This window comes from Macrosteles quadrilineatus, unplaced genomic scaffold, assembly GCF_028750875.1.
Source record: "Macrosteles quadrilineatus isolate MER2022 unplaced genomic scaffold, UCM_ALF_1.0 Scaffold_5__1_contigs__length_97177068, whole genome shotgun sequence".
Taxonomy (NCBI): Eukaryota; Metazoa; Arthropoda; class Insecta; order Hemiptera; family Cicadellidae; genus Macrosteles; species Macrosteles quadrilineatus.
The window spans coordinates 76,945,044-76,960,527 of record NW_026542598.1 but is presented as its reverse complement, the minus strand read 5'-3'; the positions used below and the strand labels follow the sequence as shown (position 1 = coordinate 76,960,527).

At 35.7% G+C, this 15,484-nt stretch overlaps 1 protein-coding gene across 2 annotated transcripts; it reads left to right on the top strand.

Annotated features, from left to right (window-relative positions):
• Positions 1-4,500: 4,500 nt before the first annotated feature.
• LOC128996014 (uncharacterized) lies at positions 4,501-13,517 on the top strand. Of its 2 annotated transcripts, XM_054421126.1 has the most exons (5): positions 4,501-4,614; positions 4,735-4,794; positions 5,287-5,419; positions 11,428-11,860; positions 13,322-13,517. In XM_054421126.1, exons 1-5 carry the CDS (start codon positions 4,555-4,557, stop codon positions 13,449-13,451), a joined length of 816 nt encoding a protein of 271 aa, XP_054277101.1. In that variant the 5' UTR covers positions 4,501-4,554; the 3' UTR covers positions 13,452-13,517. The 2 variants fall into 2 exon arrangements, with proteins under 2 accessions (XP_054277101.1, XP_054277102.1); XM_054421127.1 differs by lacking the exon at positions 4,735-4,794.
• The last annotated feature ends 1,967 nt before the right edge of the window (positions 13,518-15,484 follow it).

The window sequence follows — 15,484 nt, the reverse complement described above, 5'->3', positions numbered from 1 at the left end:
ATTCGTTTTACAGAAATTACAAGTCTTATGATTTTGTAATATATGTGATTTTAAAGCCACTTTATTATCACAGATTAAATTGCAAACCTTGCACAGTTTCACCTTCATTTGATGAATTACCTTGTAGTGGCGAATCAGGTTACTTTTGGTGGAGAGCAACACAGAGCAGTGTTGACAGGTGGGCCTCATGGTCCAGAATGAAATAATACCCGAATGTCACTTCTATTTATAGAATTTTCGAAAATTTCAAAATTTTTAAAATTTTAAAAATTTAGATTAGAAATTAAGAATTACTTCAACAGGAGGTCACCCACCCAGGACTAGACCAGTAGAGACGAGAAGCCTGACCATAGGTCGGGAGCACGACCAGGAGCACGCCATGAGCCGGGAGCGCGCCCGAGTTCGCGTACAAACCTCGCACTGTCAAGTTGATGATTTTGAGAATATACATGTGAATAGATGTGGATTTGAAATAGTAATGAAGTTGTACAATGGTATTGAACATTTATATAGGGGTGTACAGGCAAAGATCAGGATTTTTGAAAAAGTGGCTAAAAAATGATCCCCATGTTATTCTTATGGGGAAAACGTGCCTAAAGTGTCGTCTCTTTGCCCTATTGCCTCTACTCTACATTTACACTTGTAAGGGTCAATAAATATAAGAAATAGCTTTTTTAGCTTAATAGCAAATATATTTATGGGGAATAAGTAAGAAATAAGGTTTGACAATTATATAGGGATATTTAGGCAAAGATCAGGATTTTTGGTTTTAGTGGCCAAAAAATGATCCCCATGTTATTCTTATGGGAAAAAACGCCCAAAGTGAGGTAAAACCGGTAGTTCTCCACTACTATGGTGTTTTTGGCCTCTAGGGACCTCAAAACGAAAAAAAAATCGGTCCCGGGTCCAGGTCTTACCATGAGTACTACGGTAATAGCTTATTCCCTATATGGGAAATTCGCTAAAACCGAAAATAAAGAAAAGAAAACCTATGTTTCTGCGAAGTATGGTTCGTTTCTCAGCACTAAATTTAAAAATATAATGAACAGCAATAAAATCACAGTTTCGTTCAAAACTGATAATAAACTAGGTTCTTTATTAAAAAATCGTCCCCAGACACCTACTGCAACCTTTGAGAAAACAGGAGTTTACCAAATCAATTGTAATGACTGCCCAAAATATTATATAGGCCAAACATCCCGTTCTTTCAACAAAAGGTTTAAAGAACATCTACCGAAAAGAACTACAGCGGCACAGACCTCGACCTTCGCAGAACATCTGATTTCTCACAACCACAATTACACTAATATTGATAATAACATGAAAATCCTACACCTCTCAAATGACCGATTTAATACAAACACCTTGGAAGAATTCGAAATATATAGGGCCGTTAAATTTGACAGCCAAAACATCATCAATGACAAGATTTCATTTCAATCAAATTACATTTACGACACTGCAATCAAGATACTAGCGCAAGGGACAGCTGTGAATGAAGTTATCAGCTGATCGGGAAATCCAGGCACGACGTCATCACTGACCACGCTGATCCTGACCGGCAGTCTAGACATAACCCCCGCCCGATCACGTAGTGTCCCGTTACCGTATTGTATCATCTTTCGTTTTTAGGCCTAAATGTTTGTTTTTATGTTCGTGTACGTGTGCGTGTTAAATGTATTTATTTATCATGAATTAACGACCTTCAAATGAAGCGAGAAGACATCTGTACTGGCCCGACGATGACTCCTTTGTGAGTCGAAACCGGTTGCAATTTAGCAACAAATTGATCACATGAATGCAGGTACAGTATTTACACCATTATTTACTACAATATCAGTTTCATGCCCTATTTAAAGATAATGTACCAGTTTAAATGCAGAGAGGGATATGCACAAAGCTATAGGATAGAATCCTATTTCTAATGTCTGTGTTTTACTCGGCTGTAGGGTTATTCACTGTCCTGAATATTGTCACCACAATTTTATTGCACTCGCTGTGGAACTATTATTGGCTAACTGTTATCTACCTTTTTGTATTCAACCTGACTTTTTCAAGTAAGGACATTTATCATGCCAGCAACAATAAAAATGAATAAATACAATTAGTGGTAAATTGTATTTTCTACTGCATAAAAAAGAGTAATTTCCATAGTGAAGAAAGAAGTCCACAAAGTACACACGAAATGTGTATACATATAAGGATATAAACACATAATTTCCACATTAAGATCCAGTATGATCAGATCTTCCAATGTGGGAACAAGATCCGATATGCTTCATTTACATGTTCCGTACCTGAATCAAATTTCGTTCTTCTCGAAGTGTTGTATCCAATCGCAATTTAGCTAATCAAATTAACTTTTCCTATAGTAACTATTGTGCTGCCTTTATAAAGTTGCCTGTGTCATATTTAAAGTGTGGACAACACTTTTTACAAATCCCCGAACTCCCTACAACCCTTACGAACACACTCCAGTCATGTCCGCCATTGGCGATGGATAGCAATAGGGGTTGAAGGACAGTGAAATCTTAATTTGTTGACAACCCCTGTAAATCTATACTTATAAAAGGCAAAGCCCTCACTTACTCACTGACTCACTGACACACTCACTCATCACTAATTCTCCCACTTCCCATTTACCTAGGAGGCTGAAATGTGGTACATTGATTCTTTAGGCATTAAATAGGAAAACTAAGTTGTTTTTATTCTGATCGGACTCTCGGGCTCCGCCCCAGTGGCTCTGGAGTTTCCCATGTTAGCCTTATGATTTTTCATATTTAAAAGGAATTAATGAATCTTAACAGCTGTTTCAATTAAACAAGTTGGTTCTGTTCTATGATGTTCAATTGCATTAAAGTTACAATGATTACCAACAGGGTGCAGCACTATTATTTATTTTAATTTATGACAACAGCTAATTTGCAACCAAAAGGTGAGTGAGCGTAGCGAACGAACTTCAACCTGGAGACGAGTTAGCGTAGCGAACGAGCTAACCTGAAGGCAAGTGAGCGCAGCGAACGAGCTCCAACCTAAAGGTGAGTGAGCGTAGCGAACGAACTTCAACCAGGACGTGATTGAGCCATGCGAACGAAATCATCTTGAAAATTAAGAAGTTAAACGGGGCAAAGCCCGCGGGTACAGCTAGTCTAAATATATAAAAGGAAAAGCCCTCACTGACTGATTGACTGACTCACTCACTCACTCATCACTAATTCTCCCACTTCCCTTTTACCTATGAGGCTGAAATTCGGTACACCGATTCTTTGGGCATTAAATAGGAAAACTAAGTAGTTTTTATTCTGATCGGGCTTTCGGGGTCCGCCCCAGTGGCTCTGGAGTTTTCCATGTTAATCTTATGATTTTTCATATTTAAAAGGAATTTCTTAACAGCTGTTTCAATTAATCAAGTTGGTTCTGTTCTATGATGTTCAATAGCATTAAAGTTACAAGGATTACCACCAGGGTGCAGCACTATTATTTTTTTTAATTTATTACTACAGCCAATTTGCAACCAAAAGGTGAGTGAGCGTAGCGAACGAACTTCAACCTGGTCAAATGAATGAAAGCTCTTAATCTCGATAATTATTAAAGATAACTTTTGCGGGTCAAAACAGAGTACATCGAGGGCATTGCCTAATGGTTTGTTCAAAGTTGTCCATGCAATTTGAAGGGATTCATTTTTTATCTTAAATTAAAATGATTTTCTAACTATACAACGGAACTGTAAGAACGGAAAATGCATTTATCAAAGTCAACAAATTTATCGTTAGAAAGGTTACCCATCCAGTCGTTTCTATTTAGGCCTAACAGTGATGTAAAATAAATAAATAATCCATATTAGGAAAAGCAAAGAGCGGAATACCAAGGTCTGGAAATGTATTTAGGGTGGAAAATTATTAGAATTAAATATCTTTCAAAGGCAAACCCCCAGCGGAAAGAAGGCCCTGACAAAGACCAAAGAATCACTGGAAGGACTAGGTGGAGAAATATTTGCCAAAATTAAGATCAGGGCAAAAGATTTATAATCTTACTTGTTGGTTACTTGTTGGCGAGGCCAAATACCACCTAGGGTATTCATGGTCATGGGAGTAAGTTAAGATGTAACATAAATAAGCAAATGTACAATCTTGCTTTCAAAAATAAAAAATATTAATACCCTTGCATCTAATTTCTTAGTACACTATAGAATAGTTTGATAACAAAGAATCTAAAGATAAAACTGTAATTTGTATTCACACCAACATGCAAATACAAAATATGCTCATTTGCATTAAAACATTCATCAGAACCAAATGCATACAAATGTAACAATTTGTTTAAGACAATTTTTAGTAAACTACTCGCTGAGTTAAGCATTAGTCCAAGTTATGAAAGTTTTTAAAAACCTCTCATTTCACTAGTTGATGATGACATCACAGCGATGGCAGATACACCAGCTGTTCACACGTATCACAAACATGACATTTAATTCTAATGATCTGCGAAAATGTAGTTACCATCGACAAATCGACGGATTCTGCGGTTCTGTAGTTTTAAGCTAAAACTACAAGCATGAATTACGTTGTATTTTTTGGTGTTTTGACCGTCGTAAATCTCTCAATGTTAACTGGGGTGAGTTTAAGTTCCGTTAGATTAATTTCACTTTAATCTAATTTTTTAGTTATTTATACATGAAAACTTGTAGCGTATAACTTTAGGAAACAACTTGTAATCAAGATATTTTTGTTATAGACAACAGCGTCTCACAGTGTAAGACACAGTGTAAGAAATCTTTTTGATAAGCTTTCTAGAGTAAGTATATGTTTCCTTTAAAATGATGTTCAATATTTAAAATATTTTATCGCTCTAACTACTTAGACAATAGGTTATTTATTGTTCAAATTATCGGATACGAAATTACAGTAAACCCGATTTGTATAAGAATGTGTGAATTACCTAATATATATTTTTGTCATTATTGTATAAGCTCATGGAATATTTTATGGCTTACGCCATTCAGAAATTAACCTACATCGAGCTCCATAAATTACCTTTGTTACTTGTTATCTACGCGAAAAAATGAACCTGACACAAGTCAGCAATCTATTTCCATTCTGTTACCAAATCTTATATTAAGCCAAATGATCAAAACACGTTTGACACAAATCTCAGGAACCTTGATATATACATCTCTTAAGTAATTTTGAAAACGGAATAATTAACTGGAAATCGCTTGCTGTGGAAGGTTACAAATAATTAGGACAAAAATATTTCACTCTAATTGGTTTAAATCTCCTGTTTCAGCTTCTAATCTACAGGCATCAATTGGTTAAAAAAGAAGCGGCTAATCACTTGAGGAATGAAGGTTCTTCCAGTCATCATGTTACCACAAATGGCGCAAACACAGACATTCCATTCGCAGTAATGGCCGGAAAAGGTATATTTTGGACAATTATATGTAGGCTAGACTAGTCATTAAGTTTGCCAGCGCATGATTCTGTATTGCAATGTTATATTTCATAAGTCCCGAAACTAACTTGCTTAGGGCTTTACTTTGAGAATACCATCTGGCGGATAAAGGCACAAAATTTGGAATGAAGGTACCTTAGGATACATGATAAATTTAACCTAGGAGCCCGCTTAAAGTCTTAACATTTTCCAACGGCATAACCATTGCACGCTGAGTAAATATGTTATAATACTGTAATGCATTTGCTGGCAATAAAAAATGTTAATAGTATGTTCAAAAATAAACTAGTCAAATTTGATCAAGTTTTTCTCCTTAAAAAGATTGTAGGAGAAGATTAAGCACAACAACGCTTTGAGACCTACAACAGTTTGTTAGGTCTACGATGGTTGTAATGTAATTGGCCATTTTTATGTTTTAAGAGTAAAGATTTGAAGGAATTTTAAAAAACCACGCTTTTTTATAACCTCACCTTGCTGGTTTACAAACTCATTTAAGTACAGCGAAAATAAAGATTTTACCCTCTAAACCAACCCCAAGGAGTAACTTACAAGTATGCCTCTACTGCATTTTAAATGTTTTTTTTTTTTTTCAATACAGGATGTACCCAAAACAGAGGTTCATTATAGTTATAGTTATAGTTCAAATCTCACAGAGTTCCCACATGTCATATTATACATAATTATAAAGCTATAGTTGATTTTAACATTTTGTTGACAATTTGTCAACTAAGAATTATTGTTCGTTGTTGAAGAAATATTGTCGCCAAAGACAACAATATTTTTAAATGTCAAAATATATTATATTTCTGAGACAGACTAAAGGCCAAAAATATTTAAAATCAATATTGGCTATATTTACCTTACAAGTGTATTAAGAGCGTTTTTACATCACGCAGGTGAATGTTGTGCAACTCGCTTATTTTCTCGTTCTAGAACCTGCCCCGTTGTCTTGGTTCTTGTTATCATGGAAACAACTATATAAACATTGGCCCAATTGAAATGTTACAACGGACTTCAAGCTCTCATTTTCTCGTTCTAGAAACTGCCCTGTTGTCTTGGTTCTTGTTATCATGGAAACAACTATATAAACATTGGCCCAATTGAAATGTTACAACGGACTTCAAGCTCTCATTTTCTCGTTCTAGAACCTGCCCTGTTGTCTTGGTTCTTGTTATCATGCAAACAACTATATAAACATTGGCCTAATTGAAATGTTACAACGGACTTCAAGCTCTCATTTTCTCGTTCTAGAACCTGCCCTGTTGTATTGGTTCTTGTTATCATGCAAACAACTATATAAACATTGGCCCAATTGAAATGTTACAACGGACTTCAAGCTCTCATTTTCTCGTTCTAGAACCTGCCCTGTTGTATTGGTTCTTGTTATCATGCAAACAACTATATAAACATTGGCCCAATTGAAATGTTACAACGGACTTCAAGCTCTCATTTTCTCGTTCTAGAACCTGCCCTGTTGTCTTAGTTCTTGTTATCATGCAAACAACTATATAAACATTGGCCTAATTGAAATGTTACAACGGACTTCAAGCTCTCACTTTCTCGTTCTAGAACCTGCCCTGTTGTCTTGGTTCTTGTTATCATGCAAACAACTATATAAACATTGGCCTAATTGAAATGTTACAAAACGACAGTCTATGCACCGTGAAGTATCATTGACATATTTCCATTTACTTTACATTTTGGTGATTTGCTTTCTCTTCGCTTTCATCAAGAATTTTTTACAATAGTTCCTGTGGTTGGGTTTTAAAATGTAAATTCAATGATTTCAGTGTCATAAAATGTCACGTTTACACTTGCTCTATTTATAGTTCTTGAACTTCGATGAATCTTTTGATTTATCCTTCCCACGCCAGTTTGAATAGAACCAAAATGCAGCACTATTCCATAACTAGAACCTGAAGTGAAAGTGGCTCTGCGCTCTATTCTAAATTACCTTTAAATAACTTGCTTTACTATTCGTGTTCAGCTCAATGGAAATGTTATCAAACTTTCGGTAAATTTTCAATTTCGGTAACTGAAATGATTACAAAGAAAAGAACAAGAGATGTGAGAATAGAATTTACCATCAGATCAGGCTTGATTTGTTCCAAATGATATATGCTTAGGAAGAGATTTTACCTTTAAATATTTTCTTCTTTGTATACTATAAATCTTGAGGTTTGAAATTTAGAGTTATTAAGAACAGCTATAGTGAAAAGTGAGGAAAACTTTTTTAAATACTTTGAGCGAGTAATAAACACTAAAAATAATTAAGAGCAAAAATAATAATTGAGTAGTTTTACGTTTCTTCAACATGAACACAGAACATAAACTAGGTGGCGTTCGCAGAGGCATCCACAAAATTGAGCGGAGTCATCGAGGGTTCATATTATATTGTTTTTGTCTTACTGCAGTAAAACAGTATTTTTTCATGCATGCGCTGCGGGTCTAAAGTAGCATTTTTAATATTTAGGGAGTAAAAATCGTTTTTAGCCTCTATGGAGTAAAAATCAGCTGTTGTCAACTCAGTTGTAAATTTCGATTGTAAACGATTGCATGTATCGAAAATATGTATCGATTTGTGCTTCGTAATCATTTTAACATGTTACAGTCTACAGTCTCTTCCCGTAGCATTTTAGCATTGCAGATACATTAATCCATTCCCAAACTCAACACTGCTCACCTTTACTACTTCCTTCACCACACCCTACGTCGTGGACCTGTTTCCCTCTCTTCCCATAGCATTTTAGGATTGCAGATACATTAATTTAATTGCCAAAGACAGTTCCCACACTCTGCGCTGTTAGCCTTACTACTTCCTTCACCATTTACTACGTCATTGGCCTGTTTCCTTCCTTTCTCATAGCATTTAAGTATTACAAATTCATTTATCCATCTGCTCAAACGGTTCCCCCACTCTGCACTGCCAGCTTTTACTACTTCCTTCACCACTTACGTCGTGGACCTGTATTCATCGCTTTCCATAGCATTTTAGTATTTTAGATACGTTAATCTAATTGCAACAAACATCCCCACTGTCCGTACTGCTAGACTTTACTACTTCTTTCACAATTTCCTATGTCTTGGGCATGCTTCCATCCCTTCTCATAGCATTTCAGCATTGCAGATACTGTACATTAAAACTGCTACAAACGGTTTCCAGTTCCCACACTCCACACTGCTCACCTTACTACTTCTTTCACCTGTTTCTACGTCGCGGATCTGTTTCCCTCTCTTCCCATAGCATTTTAAGATTGCAGATACCTGAATCTAATCGTCATAAACAGATCCCACACTCCGAACAGCTCGCCTTTACTACTTCCTTCGCCACTTCCCACATCGCGGACCTGTTTCCCTCCCTTTCCGTAGCATTTTAGGAACGTTGTGACCTTAATCTAATCGTCATAAACAGTTTCCATACTCCAGACTGTTCACCTTTACTACTTCCTTAACCTCTTCATACGTCACGAACCTCAAGCTAGTGTCGTCATTTGATTATAGTACCTGGGGACCGAGCTTTGCTCGGGGAAAATCATTAGTTCACTCTGAAAGCACCGTAGTATTGGAGATGCATAAATTCACACATCTACATCCTACACAATTTCCTACGTCATGGATCTGTTTCCCTCCATTCCATTGCATTTAAAGATTGCAGATACCTTAATCTAATCGTCATAAACAGTTCCCACACTCCGGACTACTCGCCTTGACTACTTCCTTCACCACTTCCTACGTCGCGGACCTGTTTTCCTCCCTTCCCATAGCATTAGGATTGCAAATACCTTAATCTAATCGTCATAAACAGTTCCCACACTCCGGACAGCTCACCTTGACTACTTCCTTCATCACTTCCTACGTTGCGGACCTGTTTTCCTCCCTTCCCGTAACATTTTAGGTTTGCTGATACCATAATCTAATTGTCATAAACATTTCAAACACTCCGGACAACTCGCCTAGACTACTTCCTTCACCACTTCCTACGTCGCGGACCTATTTTCCTCCCTTTCCATAGCATTTTAGAATTGCAAATACCTTAATCTAATCGTCATAAACAGTCCCCACACTCCGGACAGCTCACCTTGACTACTTCCTTCATCACTTCCTACGTCGCGGACCTGTTTTCCTCCCTTCCCGTAGCATTTTAGGTTTGCTGATACCTTAATCTAATTGTCATAAACATTTCCAACACTCCGGACAACTCGCCTAGACTACTTCCTTCACCACTTCCTACGTCGCGGACCTATTTTCCTCCCTTTCCATAGCATTTTAGGATTGCAAATACCTTAATCTAATCATCATAAACAGTTCCCACGCTCCAGACAGCTCGCCTTGACTACTTCCTTCACCACTTCTTACGTCACGGACCTGTTTCCCTCCCTTCCCATAGCATTTTAGGATTGCCCATACCCTTATCTAATCGCCATAAACAGTTCCCTCACTCCTGACAGCTCGCCTTGACTACTTCCTTCACCACTTCCTACGTCGCGGACCTGTTTCCCTCCCTTCCTATTGCACTTAAAGATTGCAGATACCTTATTCTAATCGTCATAAACAGTTCCCGCACTCCGGACTACTCGCCTTGACTACTTCCTTCACCACTTCCTACGTCGCGGACCTGTTTTCCTCCCTTCCCATAGCATTTTAGGATTGCAGATACCCTAATCTTATCGTCATAAACAGTCCCCACACTCCGGACTGCTCGCATTTACTACTTCCTTCATCACTTCCTACGTCACGGACCTGTTTCCCTCTATTCCCATAGCATTTTATGATTGCCTATACTACTTCCTTCACTACTTCCTACGTCACGGACCTGTTTCCTTCCCTTCCCATAGCATTTTAGGATTGCAGATACCTTAATGTATTCGTCATAAACAGATCCTAGACTTCGCACTGCTACCACAGACAATAAAGTATTATATTGTCTGTGCTGCTACCCTTGACTGCAATGTATCGAGTTATCTTAAGTATAATCTGTGCTCAATATTAACAAGTGGTGTTTTTCCTTTTGTACTGTATTTGTAATTTCCTAGTATACTGTGGGTAGTTGGCTTATTATGAGCACATGCTAAAACTTCAAATCTTTTGTTTACTTTTTACTTGTTATTTAATTCAGCCAACATGGTTACCTAGCAACCCATAAGACTAATGTTAAAAAAATGTGATTTTCAGTTTCATTTTTCTACGGATTCCTGAGAGACTTTTTTAACGCTATATAGATGTTGGCACTCACCGATATGGTCTTTATCACCATGCAAAATTTGAAAACGATTGATTCAGCCGTCTAGGAGGAGTTTGCGTATTACGAAATGCATAAAAGTCGACGTATAAGAGCTTCGCTCGCTCCGCTCAACAAAACAAATAATATTAAAAAAACCACATGTTAATGTGTTAAACCTAAAACATGTGTTGGAGCCAGGCCAAAGACGACAATATTTAAATGTCAAAATATATTATATTTATTTCTGAGACAGACTAAAGGCAAAAATATTTTTAATCAATATTAGCTATTTACCTTACAAGTGTAGTAAGAGCGTTTTTACATCACGCAGGTGAATGTTGTGCAACAAGCGGAAGCGAGTTGTATAATTCACCTAAGTGATGTAAACACGCTCTTGCGTAATGTGTAACGTACAAGATTTTACCTGACCCGACAATATACAGGGGGTTACGTACAATATTTTTCATTATCCATTTCACTCATCTTCTAACAGTAACGTTCTTTTACAAAAGCATAACAAAATTCAAGCGTACAGCTGATTTCTAGCGTAGAACGTCGTTGGCTCCATAGAAGTATATTTTTTCAACTTGAGCACTCAATGTTATAATGGGTTTCATTACTTCACCAAGTGAGTTTTTGAAACATTACTTCACTCGTGAAGTAAAGAAGATGTATACATCACGCTTGGGATAGGGAAGTTTAACATGGTGGGTTAGGTAAAATACTTAATAGTAACTCAAATTAATTATTTCCAGTTTACAAAGTCGACGCCTTCGAGAAAGATGACAAAGGAAAGAAGTTGATTTCCATAGCAGCTACGAAGAGAAAATTCAAGATGGCGTGTCTCCCTTTGCCAGAGGCTCGGCAACATTGTGCTTCCAAGACGAAGGAAACTCATCTGCATTACGTAGAACTTCTAGATGGACCGGACATGTTTGAGGCTTACTGTACTTCGGACCCCTCCGTCGTCCTGGACAACGTCAAACACCTCTGCTCGAGCTATTCCTGTGGCAATAGCAACGCATGCACAATGGTATACCTGTTTAAAATCAGAGTGAACAAAGGGGATAAAGAAGAATGCAAGATTAAGGGCTTCGCTTCGCTGAACGGTGGATCCCAAAATCATGGTGAAGACGATTGCCCAACACAGTCACAAAGTTCATCATTGTTGGACGAATGCAAGGCAAAGTAAGTAGGAAGGTGAAAAGTTGTCAGTAGAGTGAGTAAAATGTCAGGAAGAATAAACATGATATCTGTTTACTAGCTTTAATAACTGTGGTCATGTATCTATAAAGGTATTTACCTACGAATATTGAACCGTGACAATTACTTGAGAGTTGAATTACATTAGTCATTAAATAGTAAATACTAATTACATTTGAAAAAAACTACTATAATTGTACTTCTTTTGCATGAAAATCTTGAAAAATCTACATGTAAAATAGAGATATTTATAACTTTATGAGTACATTAAATTAGTTCAGTGTAATATTTGGGTATTTACATTTTATATCTTTAAATTAGGCAAACCTGGCTACTGACCCTTATTTTACCTCGTCAAAACTACAAATCGTGATAGTTCATTATTTTGCATACAATCTTTTTGAACTCGGTGTCGTTTGATAGATAACTAGAGGTCGTCCAGTGGTCGAAAACTCGACCAAAAATATGTAATGTATAAACTTCTCTATTTTTCCCACGCTGTAAATAAAACATGTGATTAGAATTTATTCCATTTGTTTAGATGTTCTGTAAATATTTTTTGTTATTTCGTCACCATCATGGCAACCCATAAGGCCCTTGTTAATTTTTGTTTAGTTTCAAATTTGTCTTTGTGCTTATTTTTGAGCCTATTTTAATTTATAAAGATTTTAAAGAAACATGCTTGCCTACAATATACAGATTTAAAGAGCAAAATAAAGTATTCTTGACAATTTTTCATAAAGCCAGCCAGTTTTTGGACCGGTAATTTTAAATTTAAAATTGTAATGAACGCAATTTTGGAATTTTGAATTATACTAAGTTCTAATATTTTTTTTCAGAATTAAGTATCTTCAAGCACATACATGTATACATATATATGTATATATACATACATATACATGTATACATATACATATACACATATACATACCAAGTTTCATAAAAATCAGTCTAAACAATCTAAAGATAAAAAGGATTTGTAAAAAATACAAAATAGTGGATATATGATTAACAAAGTGATTTTGGCAAAATGCTATTCTTTATTTTCTTTTTTTTTACCAATACAACAATTCCCTGGAGTTTTTCTAGTTGAAACAGGAAACCCTGTATAGATGCAAACAAAGAAAATCTATGAAGAGGATCAACAGTTTAACGAGAAATTAAACAAACAGTAACAAAACAATACAAATGTAATTGCTGACGCTTATGCAATATTTTAAAATGTTACTAAAACAACCATTTAGTTATAGTTCTTGCCCTTAGGAAAACTAATATTTTGTCCCAGAGTTCTTCCTATGAAAACTTGTTCTTGGCCCTTACTAGAAATCCTTTATTGCATTTTCAAAAGCTCCCGTTTTTCCCCACCTGTGATTTTCTAATGTAGTATACAAATAGCGATAAACTATTGACAATTTCAATAGATATCATGGTATAAATTTTTTCCAGGAATGGTATGCTCAGTCCTGAAGATATGGCATGGAATAAAGAAGCAAATATTGAATCTTTATGTAAAGTAGAAGATGCCCCTGCTACTAACTCTGCTCCTGAACCAGCACCGGCTGTGGGAATGTCTTAACCAACCGATTAGAGGAAATGAGTCAACCATGTCTTAGTTTTGAAGATAAAAAGACAAAAATTTGAATTTGCCATTTTTAATTTAATTACAACCATCCTTTATCCTATTATCTAATATTAGGCAAATATTCCTGTAGAAAAGTAGCTATCAATGTTATTATTCTATTCTTCACATAAACGGTTGGAAAAGTAAAAACAATTGTCGTAAAACTGAAAGTTTAACTAAATGTTTGTAAGCTATACATCCCAAAAGAGGAGAAAGAATGCAATTAACCAGGATTCAAAGCCAATTCTCGCTATCTGGACTTGTACAGTAATCCAACCAACGATTCCATTATGTTCCTGTCTCTTTTGTTTCCTGCAGCCCAAAATGTGTTTCTTAAATGTGAATCGGATTGCATCTAATAAAAACAGAATATTAATTTTCCATCTATTGTTTAACACAAAATATTTTTTCTTCAATCCTTTCATAGCATTTGGAAAATGCATTATATGATGATTATATCCTAGGAGTATACTTTGGAAAATAAAATAAATTCACAGAAAAATAATAAATGCAAACGACAGCATTTATATTCTTTGATTCCATTGAAATAATTATTTTTAGTAAATTATATAAATCACGTTTAGACTTTAAATACGACTCAACACCATTTTATATGTTATCTTACTAATATTACAAATGTGAAAGTTTGTGTGTTTGTTTGTTTGAAGTTCAATTACGCATTAACTACTTGAGGATTGGGCTGAAATTTGGCACATTATAGCTCGATTAACATATAGGCCTATCCTTATCTCAAAAATCCTTTCAGGCTCCGCCCCAGTGGCACTGTAGTTCCCCATGTTAACCTTATGAGTATACATTTAAAAGGTTACCTAACCCGCCATGTTAAACTTCCCTATCCCAAGCGTGATGTATATAACTTCGTTACTTCTCGAGTGATGTAAAGTTGAAAAAACTCACTCGGTGATGTAATGAAACCCATTTAAATAACATTGAGTGCTTAACTTAAAAAATATACCTCTATGGAGCCAACGACTTTCAACGCTAGAAATCAGCTGTGCGCTTGAATTTTATTGTTATGTTTTGAAGAATTTTCTTAACCTAGCTTTTGTTTGTAAATGAACGTTACTGATAGAAGATGAGTGAAATGGATAATGAAAAATATTGTTCGTAACCTCCTGTACATTGTCGGGTCAGGTAAAATCTTGTACGTTACACGTTACGCAAGAGCGTGTTTACATCACTTCGGTAAATTATGCAACGAGCGGAAGCGATTTTATATTACATTCACCTGCGTGATGTAAAAACGCTCTTACTACACTTGTAAGGTAATAGCTAGGGTAATAGCTGTAGGTATTAATCAGCTGTTCCAACTTAACAAGCTGGTTCTTGAAGAGTGTATTAGAAGAGCCGATACAACTATGAAAGAACTAGGTACACTTTTTAGAAGATGAAGAGTCTTAATTAAATTAATGAATAATTTGTTAAATTGCGTGTGAATGTTTGGTGATTTGTTCTATTGTTTAGTTGCAGTGGTAGAACATTATGGCTATATGGTAGATGTGTTATACTATAGGGTACCACAAATTTTAAGAACTGAATTTTATCTAAATGTGTTCTCTCCCATTGCAAACGCAAAGCTTGAGTATAACTGCAATAAGCATTTGATACTTATAATATCAATAATTATTTTGTCTGCAATAAGCATTTGATACTTATATGCCAACCCCATACGAAGGATGGGTACTCTGCTGCTATTTTATAGTTTTATTTATTTTTGTGGTCCTCCATAGTTTGACATTGTTAGCGTTACAGTAAAAAAAAAATATTCTATTTTATTATTATATACACAAATCTTCATTGAATAATCTACCAATGATAACAAAATACCATTATCTGCTTTACAGTTCATGAATTAGTTACTTATATACTACTGCTAAATGTGAAATTTTATTTCAGGTAAATTAATAAACGGTATCAGCAATTTGACACCTACTATCCCCCATTAAATAGCCAACAACCTTTATTAT

Excerpts from the sequence above, each read along its gene's own strand:
- LOC128996014 (XM_054421126.1), top strand. The coding sequence starts at position 4,555 with ATGAATTACGTTGTATTTTTTGGTGTTTTGACCGTCGTAAATCTCTCA. Across the intron at positions 4,615-4,734 it reads ATCTCTCAATGTTAACTGGG|ACAACAGCGTCTCACAGTGT; the intron begins GTGAGTTTAAGT and ends TTTTTGTTATAG. Across the intron at positions 4,795-5,286 it reads TTTTTGATAAGCTTTCTAGA|CTTCTAATCTACAGGCATCA; the intron begins GTAAGTATATGT and ends CTCCTGTTTCAG.